General features: G+C 41.3%; 1 protein-coding gene across 4 annotated transcripts in view; it reads left to right on the top strand.

The window, feature by feature from the left end:
- Positions 1-16,022, top strand: part of LOC124110386 — a 143,262-nt gene that overhangs the window by 98,378 nt on the left and 28,862 nt on the right. For 3 of the 4 annotated variants that reach the window (XM_048391488.1, XM_046469724.2, XM_048391489.1), the window contains exons 3-4: positions 2,851-3,046; positions 4,949-5,017. In XM_048391488.1, coding sequence (XP_048247445.1) covers positions 2,851-3,046; positions 4,949-5,017 — 265 coding nt within the window. The remainder of the gene's footprint in view (positions 1-2,850; positions 3,047-4,948; positions 5,018-16,022) is intronic. The other variant, XM_046469725.2, reaches the window with a different exon arrangement.

The following is a 16,022-nucleotide window of genomic DNA, read 5'->3' as shown; positions in this document are numbered from 1 at the left end:
GCATTGTAACCTCGTTGTGTGATGGCATGAATTGGAACATTGCTGCTTATTAGAAACTGAGGGAAATACTAAATAAATAGCACATTAACTTGAGGAGATAATTGTTTTCTTATCTATAGATGATCAGTTTATCTGTGACCTTGTCACCATCACTGCACTTACAATGTGTTGCCAACATGACGGGCTCTGACATACATGCCTACACTATGCAGCTGCTATGATATCACTGATTTAAAAAACAATACTAACTTTATCATTTAATGAATTAATCGTTGCAGGAAATAGTTGCTGTGATTATTAGAAATGAAAGCAGCAGATGTCAAATGTATAAATGTGACTCCCTGGCATTATCAAGTGTGACTAGAGAAAACATGAGGGCAGGCAATACAGGATATAGCCATACACAGATGGGGGTAAACTAAATAGAACAAAGCCATACACAGATGTGTGATTAACTAAATAGAACAAAGCCATACACAGATGTGTGATTAACTAAATAGAATATAGCTATACACAGATGTGTGATTAACTAAATAGAATATAGCCATACACAGATGTGTGATTAACTAAATAGAATATAGCCATACACAGATGTATGATTAACTAAATAGAATAAAGCCATACACAGATGTGTGATTAACTAAATAGAACAAAGCCATACACAGATGTGTGATTAACTAAATAGAATATAGCCATACACAGATGTGTGATTAACTAAATAGAATAAAGCCACACACAGATGGGTGTAAACTAAATAGAACAAAGCCATACACAGATGTGTGATTAACTAAATAGAATATAGCCATACACAGATGTGTGATTAACTAAATAGAATATAGCCATACACAGATGGGTGTAGACTAAATAGAATATAGCCATACACAGATGGGTGATAACCTAAATAGAATATAGCCATACACAGATGGGTGTAAACTAAATAGAATAAAGCCACACACAGATGGGTGTAAACTAAATAGAATATAGCCATACACAGATGTGTGATTAACTAAATAGAATATAGCCAAACACAGATGGGTGTAAACTAAATAGAATATAGCCATACACAGATGTGTGATTAACTAAATAGAATAAAGCCATACACAGATGGGTGGAAACTAAAGAGAATATAGCCATACACAGATGGGTGCAGGGTAAAGAGAATATAGCCATACACAGATGGGTGTAGACTAAAGAGAATATAGCCATACACAGATGGGTGTAGACTAAAGAGAATATAGCCATACACAGATGGGTGTAGACTAAAGAGAATATAGCAGTACACAGATGGGTGTAGACTAAAGAGAATATAGCCATACACAGATGGGTGTAGACTAAAGAGAATATAGCCATACACAGAAGGGTGTAGACTAAAGAGAATATAGCCATACACAGATAGGTGTAGACTAAAGAGAATATAGCCATACACAGATGGGTGTAGACTAAAGAGAATATAGCCATACACAGATGGGTGTAGACTAAAGAGAATATAGCAGTACACAGATGGGTGTAGACTAAAGAGAATATAGCCATACACAGATGGGTGTAGACTAAAGAGAATATAGCCATACACAGATGGGTGTAGACTAAAGAGAATATAGCCATACACAGATGTGTGATAACCTAAAGAGAATATAGCCATACACAGATGGGTGTAGACTAAAGAGAATATAGCCATACAAGTGACTGACAGACCAGTGAGACACAGTGCCATAGCTAGGACATGTGCTGTAATATAGAGGATATTCCATGTGGTAATATCATGTTTCTCTCATCTAGTGGGGAGAGGAGACATTTTCACAAGGCCACTATATCCTTTCCCACCCTCCATCTTACATAGGACAAGGATACAAATAGACCACCTCCTTGGTCTAGTGGGAGAGCATCCTCCCGGAGAGCGGAAGGTCCAGTGTTCGATCCCCGGCCGAGTATATACCAAATGTCGTTGAAAGATGGTACTTGTTGTTACCCTGCCTGGTAAAGGGGCTTAAAAAAAGGACTGGTTGGCTTGGAGTCAGTATACTGTGTCTCAGTGGGGTATTCATGTTAAACTGCGGCATGATATCTCAGTGGGCTAGCACTATATTTGTTCAGGCAAGTACAAGCGCGTACACACACATGCACACAAACTGCAATAATCTTGGATGCAACGTTAAACCCCATTTCACCTCAACTCACCTCAGATACAAATACTTATTAGTTAGGCTTTATAACATGTTGAATATGTTTGTCAAACAGAGACTTGTTTGTTTGAAGTCAAAAGATTTATTATCAGCTAGTGACAGTCATGTTATAGCAACCAGCTTGACTTTGTTGTGGACTTCACTTGAGTCAAATGTCAAAGCATGTCCAAATTCAATTGTATTAAGCCTACTCACAACATCAGTAAGGATGACAGTTATGTCGCTGTTTGAACTGGCCAGAACTAATAAAGTATGTGTTGATGTGTATTGTTTACCAGCACCAGACAAGAAGCAGGGAGGCCTCTGTTTAAGATCAACACTTGCTTGGGGACATTTAGCTGGACACATGTACAGTTTACTAAATATTTATGTAACTGGTCAAAATGTTGGTTTAAATAAAGTTCTGATAACATTATCATGTTGAATTTTCAATCTTACAAAAAGGTTATGACCAATAAATTTAGATTAAAAATACAAATATTTTATTGATTGTAGTACTTATCTGTACATGATTTTGAAATGATAATTCATTGTTAACTGGATGCAGCCATTGATGGAAACTAAAAAGGTACATTTGGTGGTTCCACTCCAATATTTCCTCCCACATAAGCAGCACAGGAACACTCTAGCCTACATACATGTGGAGAATGATATGATGATGTGTGTGCAGGTATCCCCCGACACAGCGACACCCGTCAACATGGCGGTGAAGCTGAGGAAAACCCCCTCCCCAAAGCAGGAGCGTCCTAAATCGGACATCACAGTGCGCTGGGCTGACCTCCTGGAGCAGGTGAGGGAAACCAACATCACCTACAGGAACGATGGACAGACAATACGTAAACGACCACGGCCAAAGTCAGACTTAGGTAAGTGAAGCTCATCACATATTTACACACTGTAGTGTGTCAGGTATTTACAATCGTTGGAAAGTTCCTGTTCACTCATTTCGTCTCCAAACTCCATTGACTCCTGATGTACATGTAATATCATTGGTTGACACAATCCTCTATGTGGAATAGGGCTGGGACACACTCCTCTATGTGGAATAGGGCTGGGACACAATCCTCTATGTGGAATAGGGCTGGGACACAATCCTCTATGTGGAATAGAGCTGGGACACAATCCTCTATGTGGAATAGGGCTGGGACACAATCCTCTATGTGGAATAGGGCTGGGACACAATCCTCTATGTGGAATAGGGCTGGGACACAATCCTCTATGTGGAATAGGGCTGGGACACAATCCTCTATGTGGAATAGGGCTGGGACACAATCCTCTATGTGGAATAGGGCTGGGACATAATCCTCTATGTGGAATAGGGCTGGGACACAATCCTCTATGTGGAATAGGGCTGGGACATAATCCTCTATGTGGAATAGGTACCCTCTCCCCTATTACCTGACTGTAATACTGTAGGTCTCAAGATGGGAACAAAATGTCCAATTGGAAATAGTTTGACCGTAGCCCTGGACAAAGTCTATTTAGATACACATTTAAGATTATCTGGTCATGCATACACTGAAGTTGACTGAAGTTTTATCTTTATTCAAACATAAAAGTCAGAAGGAATGGGTGCATAGTTAGAAAGAAATGTGAACATTAGTGACTAGTAGTGTAATCATTGAGTTCTAGATGATTTTTGCCATCAAACAATATATCACAGGACTAACAACCTAAAGTCCTGTGGTTAGTCCTTGTTCTTCTCAGTACCCCGACCCGAGTACCCGAGTTACCCGTCCCAGCCCTAATGTGGGAGCAAGGCTGCAGACTAGGACTGACCTAGGACTGGATTTTGCCATGTTGAAATACATCCTACAGAAGCATATTATCATACCTATTTTATTTAAGGAGAATGGTAATTCCTATTCCCAAGGTAATTGTACTTGCAAAGCAGTTTGTGTCCAAGTGTTATGAAAGATTGATTTGATTTGCAATAATGGACGTAGATCAGCTGGAGGAGTTGTTCACATGTGTTACAGAATCCCTGTGTGAAATACAGAAATGTCATTTCTGTCTGGCTCAGACAACTGGAAGGTGAATAATTGATTCTGGTCAAACAGCTACCACAACAATGGTTGCATTGCTTTGCAGGCCCACCGTGTCCCGCTGTGGCCTTAAACATGTGATTTCAATTTAAGAGACTTCCAGTTTTCTTGCTAGCGGAATGACATAACATTGTTACCATGGAAACCAAAATTTCAGACAAATCAGATCCAAGCACCCTAAGATGTGATTGAACCACGCTAGCATCCTTTCACAAATATATTCAGGAAGTTGGCACATTTTCTTTAGGGTTGTCAGGAAAAAGACAACTATAGGAGTTATTTTTGCCAGTTCTTGACAGATTTATATGCAATTGTCTGTCTTCTGTGACCAAATCAGCATGCAGGAGAACGCAATTGATTGAAGGGAGGCAATTTAACTCCTGGCTAACTCTAGGTCAGTTGTCGCTGTGATGACATGACACTAAGTCAAGGAAGCAAGCACTAGATGCTAGTCCCCCAATGTGTTCTCATAATGAGTGTCATTGCTCTCATTTGTGCTAGATGAGTAAGAAACATATTTGGGTATTCAAATGTTTTCAGGATTTTGGTGCACACTAATCTGAAGTTAGTTTTGTGTTTTCACATTTTCAAGATATTATTTTGCAATATTTCTCTTGTAATGGACAGATGCTGACAGATATGTAGAGTGTGGGATTTGGCTGTAAGGAGGGCTGTGGTTAGGGCATGTATCTCTCTCACTCAGCAGTCATGATTGATTTTCAGAAGCTATCCTGTATGTTGATGAAGGTTTAGCTGATGCGGATGCTGATAAGGTTGATGACATGTGTGAAGGTAGCCTGCATCATGGCACACTATAGCTGTGTCACATTCTGTGTACCTGACCCCAGCATACACCCAGCTCAATGCTGGCCTCAGGGGGAAGCTTGTGTAGGGGCAGTTTCTGCCACAAGAAAATGACATTGATGACAGTTTCAAAATCTTTACCACCCAAGAATGTTTGACAACTTTTTGATTTATCCTTTTGAGTACGACACATTTTACTCATAATTTTAAATTGTTCCAATAATGATTAGAGTTTTGCCTGAACCAAGTTTCCTGGCTTACTGCATATGCATCACTGCAAAGATAATTTGTTACACAGAATTTGAGCAGCTATGGTAAAGTACCCCTTTACCTGAGTTTCACTGTTTCTTTGAGTTATGTTGTTGAAGTTCAAGTTGGTATGTATTAATTCAGGTTTAGAGCAAAATATTTGTTATAATCTAGATGTAGTCCCAGTTGAGTGAACGTTGTCACTACATATACTGTGCCACTAACCAAACGTCCCACCTGTTGCTGGTTTCACTAATCATTAATTGCAGACATGGGAACAGCGATGTTGGAGGAAAGTCAAGGGATATAACTCTTGACTACTCATCAGAATCCATTCCTTACATTCACTACATGTGTTACGTGTGTTACAAGGAACAGTTCATGCTAGTTATAGATAAACATAAGCATGTATACTTCTTGATAAGAATTCTGTTCCTTCATATAGATTTTTGTGTATAGTTTTAACCTAAGATGATACTGTTAACACCACTGACTATAAGTCCATAGATTGCCTTGTTAGTGTATTGAGGGAATGAAGACGTGTATTACACTTGGATCAGTGACCTGTGGAGAAACTGTGAGCGACAGTAGAGACTCAACATTCCAAGTTGTCTTCTTGCCTTCTAGTGGAGGTAGATGTGGCAATGAATGTCCCATCAGCAGGATATATGTTTGAGAGGTTATAAACCATCCTACCTTACATACCGTTTCGGGACACACGTCTAGGACAGGGATATGTTTGAGAGGTTATAAACCATCCTACCTTACATACCGTTACGGGACACACTACTAGAACTGGGATATGTTTGAGAGGTTATAAACCATCCTACCTTACATACCGTTTCGGGACACACGTCTAGGACTGGGATATGTTTGAGAGGTTATAAACCATCCTACCTTACATACCGTTACAGGTAACACTACTAGGACAAGGATATGTTTGAGAGGTTATTAACCATCCTACCTTACATACCGTAACGGGACACACGTCTAGGACTGGGAAATGTTTGAGAGGTTATAAACCATCCTACCTTCATACCGTTTCGGGACACACGTCTAGGACTGGGATATGTTTGAGAGTCAAAAACCATCCTACCTTACATACCGTTACGTGACACACTACTAGGACTGGGATATGTTTGAGAGGTTATAAACCATCCTACCTTACATACCGTTACGGGACACACTACTAGGACTGGGATATGTTTGAGAGGTTATAAACCATCCTACCTTACATACCGTTACGGGACACACGTCTAGGCCTGGGATATGTTTGAGAGGTTATAAACAATCCTAACTTCCATACCGTTACGGGACACACGTCTAGGACAGGGATATGTTTGAGAGGTTATAAACCATCCTACCTTACATACCGTTACGGGACACACTACTAGGACAGGGATATGTTTGAGAGTCAAAAACCATCCTACCTTACATACCGTTACAGGACACACTACTAGGACTGGGATATGTTTGAGAGGTTATAAACCATCCTATCTTACATACCGTTACGGGACACACTACTAGGACAGGGATATGTTTGAGAGGTTATAAACCATCCTACCTTACATACCGTTACGTGACACACTGCTAGGACTGGGATATGTTTGAGAGGTTATAAACCATCCTACCTTACATACCGTTACGGGACACACTACTAGGACAGGGATATGTTTGAGAGGTTATAAACCATCCTACCTTACATACTGTTACGGGACACACTACTAGGACAGGGATATGTTTGAGAGGTTATAAACCATCCTACCTTACATACCGTTACGGGACACACTACTAGGACTGGGATATGTTTGAGAGGTTATTAATCATTCTACCTTACATACCGTTACGGGACACACGTCTAGGACAGGGATATGTTTGAGAGGTTATAAACCATCCTACCTTACATACCGTTTCGGGACACATGTCTAGGACTGGGATATGTTTGAGAGTCAAAAACCATCCTACCTTACATACCGTTACGGGACACACTACTAGGACTGGGATATGTTTGAGAGGTTATAAACCATCCTACCTTACATACCGTTACGGGACACACGTCTAGGCCTGGGATATGTTTGAGAGATTATAAACCATCCTACCTTCCATACCGTTACGGGACACACGTCTAGGACAGGGATATGTTTGAGAGGTTATAAACCATCCTACCTTACATACCGTTACGGGACACACTACTAGGACAGGGATATGTTTGAGAGTCAAAAACCATCCTACCTTACATACCGTTACAGGACACACTACTAGGACTGGGATATGTTTGAGAGGTTATGAACCATCCTATCTTACATACCGTTACGGGACACACTACTAGAACAGGGATATGTTTGAGAGGTTATAAACCATCCTACCTTACATACCGTTACGTGACACACGTCTAGGACTGGGATATGTTTGAGAGGTTATAAACCATCCTACCTTCCATACCGTTACGGGACACACTACTAGGACTGGGATATGTTTGAGAGGTTATAAACCATCCTACCTTACATACTGTTACGGGACACACTACTAGGACAGGGATATGTTTGAGAGGTTATAAACCATCCTACCTTACATACCCTTACGGGACACACGTCTAGGACAGGGATATGTTTGAGAGGTTATAAACCATCCTACCTTACATACCGTTACGTGACACACTACTAGGACAGGGATATGTTTGAGAGTCAAAAACCATCCTACCTTACATACCGTTACAGGACACACTACTAGGACTGGGATATGTTTGAGAGGTTATGAACCATCCTATCTTACATACCGTTACGGGACACACTACTAGGACTGGGATATGTTTGAGAGGTTATAAACCATCCTACCTTACATACCGTTACGTGACACACTGCTAGGACTGGAATATGTTTGAGAGGTTATAAACCATCCTACCTTACATACCGTTACGGGACACACTACTAGGACAGGGATATGTTTGAGAGTCAAAAACCATCCTACCTTACATACCGTTACGGGACACACGTCTAGGACAGGGATATGTTTGAGAGGTTATAAACCATCCTACCTTACATACCGTTTCGGGACACATGTCTAGGACTGGGATATGTTTGAGAGTCAAAAACCATCCTACCTTACATACCGTTACGGGACACACTACTAGGACTGGGATATGTTTGAGAGGTTATAAACCATCCTACCTTACATACCGTTACGGGACACACGTCTAGGCCTGGGATATGTTTGAGAGATTATAAACCATCCTACCTTCCATACCGTTACGGGACACACGTCTAGGACAGGGATATGTTTGAGAGGTTATAAACCATCCTACCTTACATACCGTTACGGGACACACTACTAGGACAGGGATATGTTTGAGAGTCAAAAACCATCCTACCTTACATACCGTTACAGGACACACTACTAGGACTGGGATATGTTTGAGAGGTTATGAACCATCCTATCTTACATACCGTTACGGGACACACTACTAGAACAGGGATATGTTTGAGAGGTTATAAACCATCCTACCTTACATACCGTTACGTGACACACGTCTAGGACTGGGATATGTTTGAGAGGTTATAAACCATCCTACCTTCCATACCGTTACGGGACACACTACTAGGACTGGGATATGTTTGAGAGGTTATAAACCATCCTACCTTACATACTGTTACGGGACACACTACTAGGACAGGGATATGTTTGAGAGGTTATAAACCATCCTACCTTACATACCCTTACGGGACACACGTCTAGGACAGGGATATGTTTGAGAGGTTATAAACCATCCTACCTTACATACCGTTACGTGACACACTACTAGGACAGGGATATGTTTGAGAGTCAAAAACCATCCTACCTTACATACCGTTACAGGACACACTACTAGGACTGGGATATGTTTGAGAGGTTATGAACCATCCTATCTTACATACCGTTACGGGACACACTACTAGGACTGGGATATGTTTGAGAGGTTATAAACCATCCTACCTTACATACCGTTACGTGACACACTGCTAGGACTGGAATATGTTTGAGAGGTTATAAACCATCCTACCTTACATACCGTTACGGGACACACTACTAGGACAGGGATATGTTTGAGAGTCAAAAACCATCCTACCTTACATACCGTTACAGGACACACTACTAGGACTGGGATATGTTTGAGAGGTTATTAATCATTCTACCTTACATACCGTTACGGGACACACGTCTAGGACTGGGACATGTTTGAGAGGTTATTAATCATTCTACCTTACATACCGTTACAGGTAACATGTCTAGGACTGGGATATGTTTGAGAGGTTATAAACCATCCTACCTTACATACCGTTACGGGACACATGTCTAGGACTGGGATATGTTTGAGAGGTTATAAACCATCCTACCTTACATACCGTTACAGGTAACACGTCTAGGACTGGAATATGTTTGAGAGGTTATAAACCATCCTACCTTACATACTGTTACAGGACACACGTCTAGGACTGGGATATGTTTTAGAGTAAAGAACCATCCTACTTTACATACTGTCATGGGACACATCTAGGACTGGGATAGAATGTTGTCAACTACCGATTGAAAGCTATTGCACAGTAATAGAAAGTTGTCCACACATGTATATACGTACTTCCTTGTCAGACTGTAACAACGCTTGTGGCTGAGCCTTCCCCCAGAGCATGGCTGTTGCTGTGGGTGCTCCTCTCCTGTTCACCCCAGGGGTTGACATGTGCTGTAAGTTTCTAGATTTGCCATGTCATTTCTAAACATTAAGATTCATGTTGACAAGTAAACTACCACATGGAATGTTGTGTGAACACATCTGTTAGGTAGTAGATTTCTAGAACTTATTGCAGTTGACAGTTTTTAACAATCTAACAGGACTCAAAAAGAACTGTAAGGGTTTTATTAAAGCCTGGCCTGTTACTACAGTATTCATCATGTTGTCATGACATGCAGTGAATTGACATGGTGAATGTGTTAGATGTGACGTAGTGAGGGGCGACCCAGATCGCTGGAGTTCCTTCCTGGTCTGCCATCATGACACTGCAGGCTCACCGCTTAATTGTCCTCAAAATTGCAAACATGGATCGTGAGCAAATTGCATCAGTCTTGGAGCTAATACAACAATTTTGTTGTCTGGCTTGAGAGTGTCATTGTGTGGACATTGTGGAGAGATGGTTGAGGTCTAACAGCCGATTGGAACTTGCTTGGCTTGGCTGGCATGAGGAAGGTTTCAGGGGGAAGTTGTGTTGTGTCAGATATGTGTGGCCACTTCAGCAGGCAGCAACTATCTGTGGCCGGCCACCAGGAGATCACACGTTTGTGTTAAGTAAAATACAGTGATGTATCAATTTATAAGTGGCAGTATAACAGTGGGGCTCTGTTGTTGACACAGACAGACAGTGCAGGACAGGGTGTGCTGGAATACACAGTGAGGGACTGCTACGACTTCTCTTCTATATTACTGATATCACACTTTGGATTGTATATCTGGATACTGGGACAGACTGTGGGAGCAGATTATTTCCACAGGAGGATGAGCAGCATGGATGTGGTCACTGAGAGAAAGATCCACTGTGACTATCTAAAAATTGACACTTGTAAGTCAGACACATTTCAACCTATTCAGTGTCAGAAATGTGATTTTCATTTTAAAGGACAAGGGCCCCATTTGCTAATGCAGGTACACAGAAAGCAACATTTTACCGTCCAATCAGTTCTGGAATGCAGTTATGAACACCTTATTGGTTTCATTGGGTATTGGTCTAACTGAAGAGCAGAGTATGCTTTGTTCTAGTTCGTAGGGGTAGTACCATATTCTCTGTAATAAGCGCCCCCTGATAAATTTGTTTACCAATCTGTATGTTCTTGTGTATATTGCAGATGGTTTTAATAAGCACCCCTCTTTGGCAATTTTCTAAGATCCCAGGACAGCAAATTACAGGAATTGCTTTTGACTGCTGCCCTACATGGCTGATGACTAGTTCATGTGATTGCTAATGCCCCTTTAGATACTGTAGTTATTGTATGAACACCAAGTCAGCTAAAACAGGTCCATATTCATATAGAAGTCTCACCTATGCAAGCCCAATTGCAATAATGCCCCCATTTTGTCTTCCTTTAAAAGTTATCAGTGAACTTTCAAAATAATGAAAGGTATCTTGTATTGCATTGCCGTGTAGCTTGGTGTTGCTTGTATGTGAGGAAAGTGTTGCCTGATGGCGTATGTCCTGCACAGAAAGTAATGTCAGGTAGAATTAGATAGGCTTGAATGCATTGATGTTGCATGTGGAACTAGGAAGTTAGGAGTCAATTGATGTTATTGAAATGATCACAGTTATTATATCCTGTAGTAGGTGTGGGGAGGATATTTTGAATGTTCTGAGTGTGCAAGCAGCAAGTAATTAATCATTAGTGCAACCAGACCTCTTTATCATGTTGCACATAGCCCTGGTATTATTCAGTTTCTTTAAATTCATGCAACCTGATACATCGTGGACCATGATGTGTCAAATAGCTTAATGTTATCTCATTGCTCGTGTATTTTAGGTTTACTCCGCCATACTGCTGGCATATCACTTAAAGCGGTGTAAAACCCAGCTCACTCTCTTGCTACTGAAAATGAGGAGTGGATGTTCTCACAGAAACTTACGTTATGTTGTCTTGCTGATCATGCACATGTTTAGAAGAACTGAAAGATTTTTATATTCTAACAGGCAGTCGTGCCAAGAGTCGATCTGCAATAAACCTACGAGACACAGGTAAAACAGGTGTCTGGAGACTACACAGTTGCCTCCCCTTGCCACTCATTACCCCAAATCCTTCCCAGCATGGGACACCTTCGTTACACTCTCGGTAACATCGCTGCCGTCAGGGTGGGAGCAGAATCTTGAATCTCAAGAATCTTGAAATTTGCCCTTTAACCCCAAATGTAATCATGTTTATATATTTTGTTTATGTTTTTGGGAATACCATCATAGTTAATTTTGAAAGGGTTTACAACTGACCAGATTTCCCAGATGAATTGACCTTATTGTTTGTTTACTTAGATTGGTTCGGGGTTGTAGACGAACGGAAAATCTCTTAACTTCCCAGTTACATTCTTACTATACCAATTATATGATAGTTGGAATGAAAGAGAAATTCAAATTGACAAGTAAATAATTAAGCTGGGGTAAGAGTATTCAGCATCACATCAGTCACCACTTGTTTGTAAACATAACGGTCAGTCGGTTGCGAGTTCAACTCCCAAACATGGTTGTTGCCACCTGTCACAGTGGGGAGTTTTGATAGTATAGAGAGCTCTGCAAACAGGCTATTGCTGTGAGGAGCTTGTCACTACCCTCCAAGCATCCCCCTCCTGGTCATATACAGGATGTGTCTGTAGTCAAACAGGACCACAAGCTGACTGGTCTACCCACATTCTGTCTAGAGCTGTAACGATATAATGGGGGCGCGATACCATACATATCCTCATAATATGGCTGCGATACGATTTGTATCCCGATACAGCACTATTATTTCATAAGTTGATATTCTTTCTGTTTGCAGGTTAAACACACAAGAATCATGTTTTAAGATTTCAGAGATAGTAGCCTGGTCAGGAACATATAGGCTAGAGTGCACAGAGAATGTATGCCATTAACCTCCAAACGGGAACTACTACAGAATCTGTTTAAGCTGGTTGTTGAACAGTTTCTGTTATTATTCTCTAGTATTTCCCGTTTGGCTATAAATGGCAATATATAACTTGAAATGTAATAAATTGTATATATGGCGATACAGGGCTTGTAAATAAATGTATTGTATGGTGGGCCTGGTATTGCGATACGTTGCTGTATTGCCCTATCGTTACACCACTATCACATTCACGCATGACTTGTATGTAGCTGACAACACAGGGTGGTGTTATGGCAGGATATCAGTTTCCTCAGGTAGGCATCTCATGTTAAGACTTTGTTCTCATCTGAATTCCTGGGGAAGTAATCATCTCAAGTTCCAGTTGTATTTGGAAAATCTGCTGTATTTGATGCGTCCATTTTGTGTTTTTATAAGTATGTCGGTCACTGAGGTAATTCTGTCTTCTTCATAAACATAATATGGGGTCATTAAACTAAGAAATGTTCAACATTCTTAATATTGTCCAGACAATTTCTACTTGAATGTAAATTTCTGTAAAGGCTGATCTTTTCTCCAGATTACCCTCTCTCTTTCTGTCTCTCTCTTACCCTCTCTCTTCCTAAACATTCCAGTTCTCTCTTGCTTCCCTTTGTCCCCTATGTGTGTGAGTCACCACTGGGTGATTCCTCAGCACAGAGACATCACTTGCGCTTCACAACTCTGCCCTCTCACTCACAGATTAATGGCAGCCTGCAGTTGATTCTGTTTGAAAATTTACATGAGCTACTGTAATCAGGAGGAATGTGTGGCTGTTGAAGGATTCATCTCGGCAGGAAGAAATAAGTCATGTTCATTGTTTCTGCTCCATTCCACCTTCAATCTATAGAGCCTTATTTAGGAAGTTGGTCAAATTCATAACTGAGTAATTTTGAAATATTGTATTCACTCTTGGAATGAGTGACATCATGAACTAAGCTGTAATCAATATGTTGTTGAGTGTTCATTACTTGTGGGTCTTCATCCTGAGTTTGCTTGGAGGAATGACAGGACATGGGATTGCAAGACACCGTGTCAGTCTGACAAGCAGGGTGGGAGCTTTTTCTATTTTCATCATTATATATAGTGAAATGTCAGTGTGAGGTGTAACTGTTGACACAAGTGCAATCTCTAGAGTGTTCCTTGATTGTCAGTTTGGAAACAGTGATAAGATAAGGGTGGAACAGGGATGTCGAAGTACATGATACCTGATTTGCAGCAATTTTTCGTGAATTTTTACATTTTGTCGACATAAATACTGTTAAAAAGGCTTGAAACTGCCTGAATATCTGGTCTCATGTTTGGGTACAAAGATGTTTCAGTGAGGCATTTTGATAGCTTTGACAGTTCGTACTGATATTGACAGGAGATTGGATAACATAAAAATTATCAGCCAGTGAAGTTGCCTGTATTGTGTGCTGTGACTCGCTAAACCAGGCCTGTACTTATTAAATCTGGCTTGATTTTGAGGTTATAAAACTCATTAAAAACAGTTGCTATTTGGTAAAAAAAATAATCAATGTTCAACATTTGTTATTATAATTGTATTTCAGCGATCATGCTGTTTTAAATGTTCCTATTGCATAACACGCTGAACATGTGTGTTTTAGTTTCAGTATGCCAGGCAAGGTGTATGTTGTAGTTCCAGTACGCCAGGCAAGGTGTGTGTTGTAGTTCCAGTATGCCAGGCAAGGTGTGTGTTGTAGTTCCAGTACACCAGGCAAGGTGTATGTTGTAGTTCCAGTAAGCCAGGCAAGGTGTATGTTGTAGTTCCAGTATGCCAGGCAAGGTGTATGTTGTAGTTCCAGTATGCCAGGCAAGGTGTATGTTGTAGTTCCAGTATGCCAGGCAAGGTGTATGTTGTAGTTCCAGTATGCCAGGCGAGGTGTATGTTGTAGTTCCAGTATGCCAGGCGAGGTGTATGTTGTAGTTCCAGTATGCCAGGCAAGGTGTATGTTGTAGTTCCAGTAAGCCAGGCAAGGTGTATGTTGTAGTTCCAGTATGCCAGGCAAGGTGTATGTTGTAGTTCCAGTATGCCAGGCAAGGTGTATGTTGTAGTTCCAGTATGCCAGGCAAGGTGTATGTTGTAGTTCCAGTATGCCAGGCGAGGTGTATGTTGTAGTTCCAGTATGCCAGGCGAGGTGTATGTTGTAGTTCCAGTATGCCAGGCAAGGTGTATGTTGTAGTTCCAGTATGCCAGGCAAGGTGTATGTTGTAGTTCCAGTATGCCAGGCAAGGTGTGTGTTGTAGTTCCAGTATGCCAGGCAAGGTGTATGTTGTAGTTCCAGTATGCCAGGCAAGGTGTGTGTTGTAGTTCCAGTATGCCAGGCAAGGTGTGTGTTGTAGTTCCAGTATGCCAGGCAAGGTGTATGTTGTAGTTCCAGTATGCCAGGCAAGGTGTGTGTTGTAGTTCCAGTACGCCAGGCAAGGTGTATGTTGTAGTTCCAGTACGCCAGGCGAGGTGTATGTTGTAGTTCCAGTACGCCAGGCAAGGTGTATGTTGTAGTACCAGTATGCCAGGCAAGGTGTATGTTGTAGTTCCAGTATGCCAGGCAAGGTGTATGTTGTAGTTCCAGTACGCCAGGCAAGGTGTATGTTGTAGTTCCAGTATGCCAGGCAAGGTGTGTGTTGTAGTTCCAGTATGCCAGGCAAGGTGTATGTTGTAGTTCCAGTATGCCAGGCAAGGTGTGTGTTGTAGATCCAGTATGCCAGGCAAGGTGTATGTTGTAGTTCCAGTATGCCAGGCAAGGTGTATGTTGTAGTTCCAGTATGCCAGGCAAGGTGTGTGTTGTAGTTCCAGTATGCCAGGCAAGGTGTATGTTGTAGTTCCAGTATGCCAGGCAAGGTGTATGTTGTAGTTCCAGTATGCCAGGCAAGGTGTATGTTGTAGTTCCAGTATGCCAGGCAAGGTGTATGTTGTAGTTCCAGTACGCCAGGCAAGGTGTATGTTGTAGTTCCAGTATGCCAGGCAAGGTGTATGTTGTAGTTCCAGTATGCCAGGCGAGGTGTATGTTGTAGTTCCAGTATGCCAGGCAAGGTGTATGTTGTAGTTCCAGTATGCCAGGCGAGGTGTATGTTGTAGTTCCAGTATGCCAGGCAAGGT

The sequence above is a fragment of the Haliotis rufescens genome, unplaced genomic scaffold (genome assembly GCF_023055435.1).
Source record: "Haliotis rufescens isolate VD_foot unplaced genomic scaffold, xgHalRufe1.0.p SCAF_9, whole genome shotgun sequence".
Lineage (NCBI taxonomy): Eukaryota > Metazoa > Mollusca > Gastropoda > Lepetellida > Haliotidae > Haliotis > Haliotis rufescens.
Note: the sequence above shows the minus strand (reverse complement) of the source record. Positions and strands in the feature narration are given on the sequence as shown.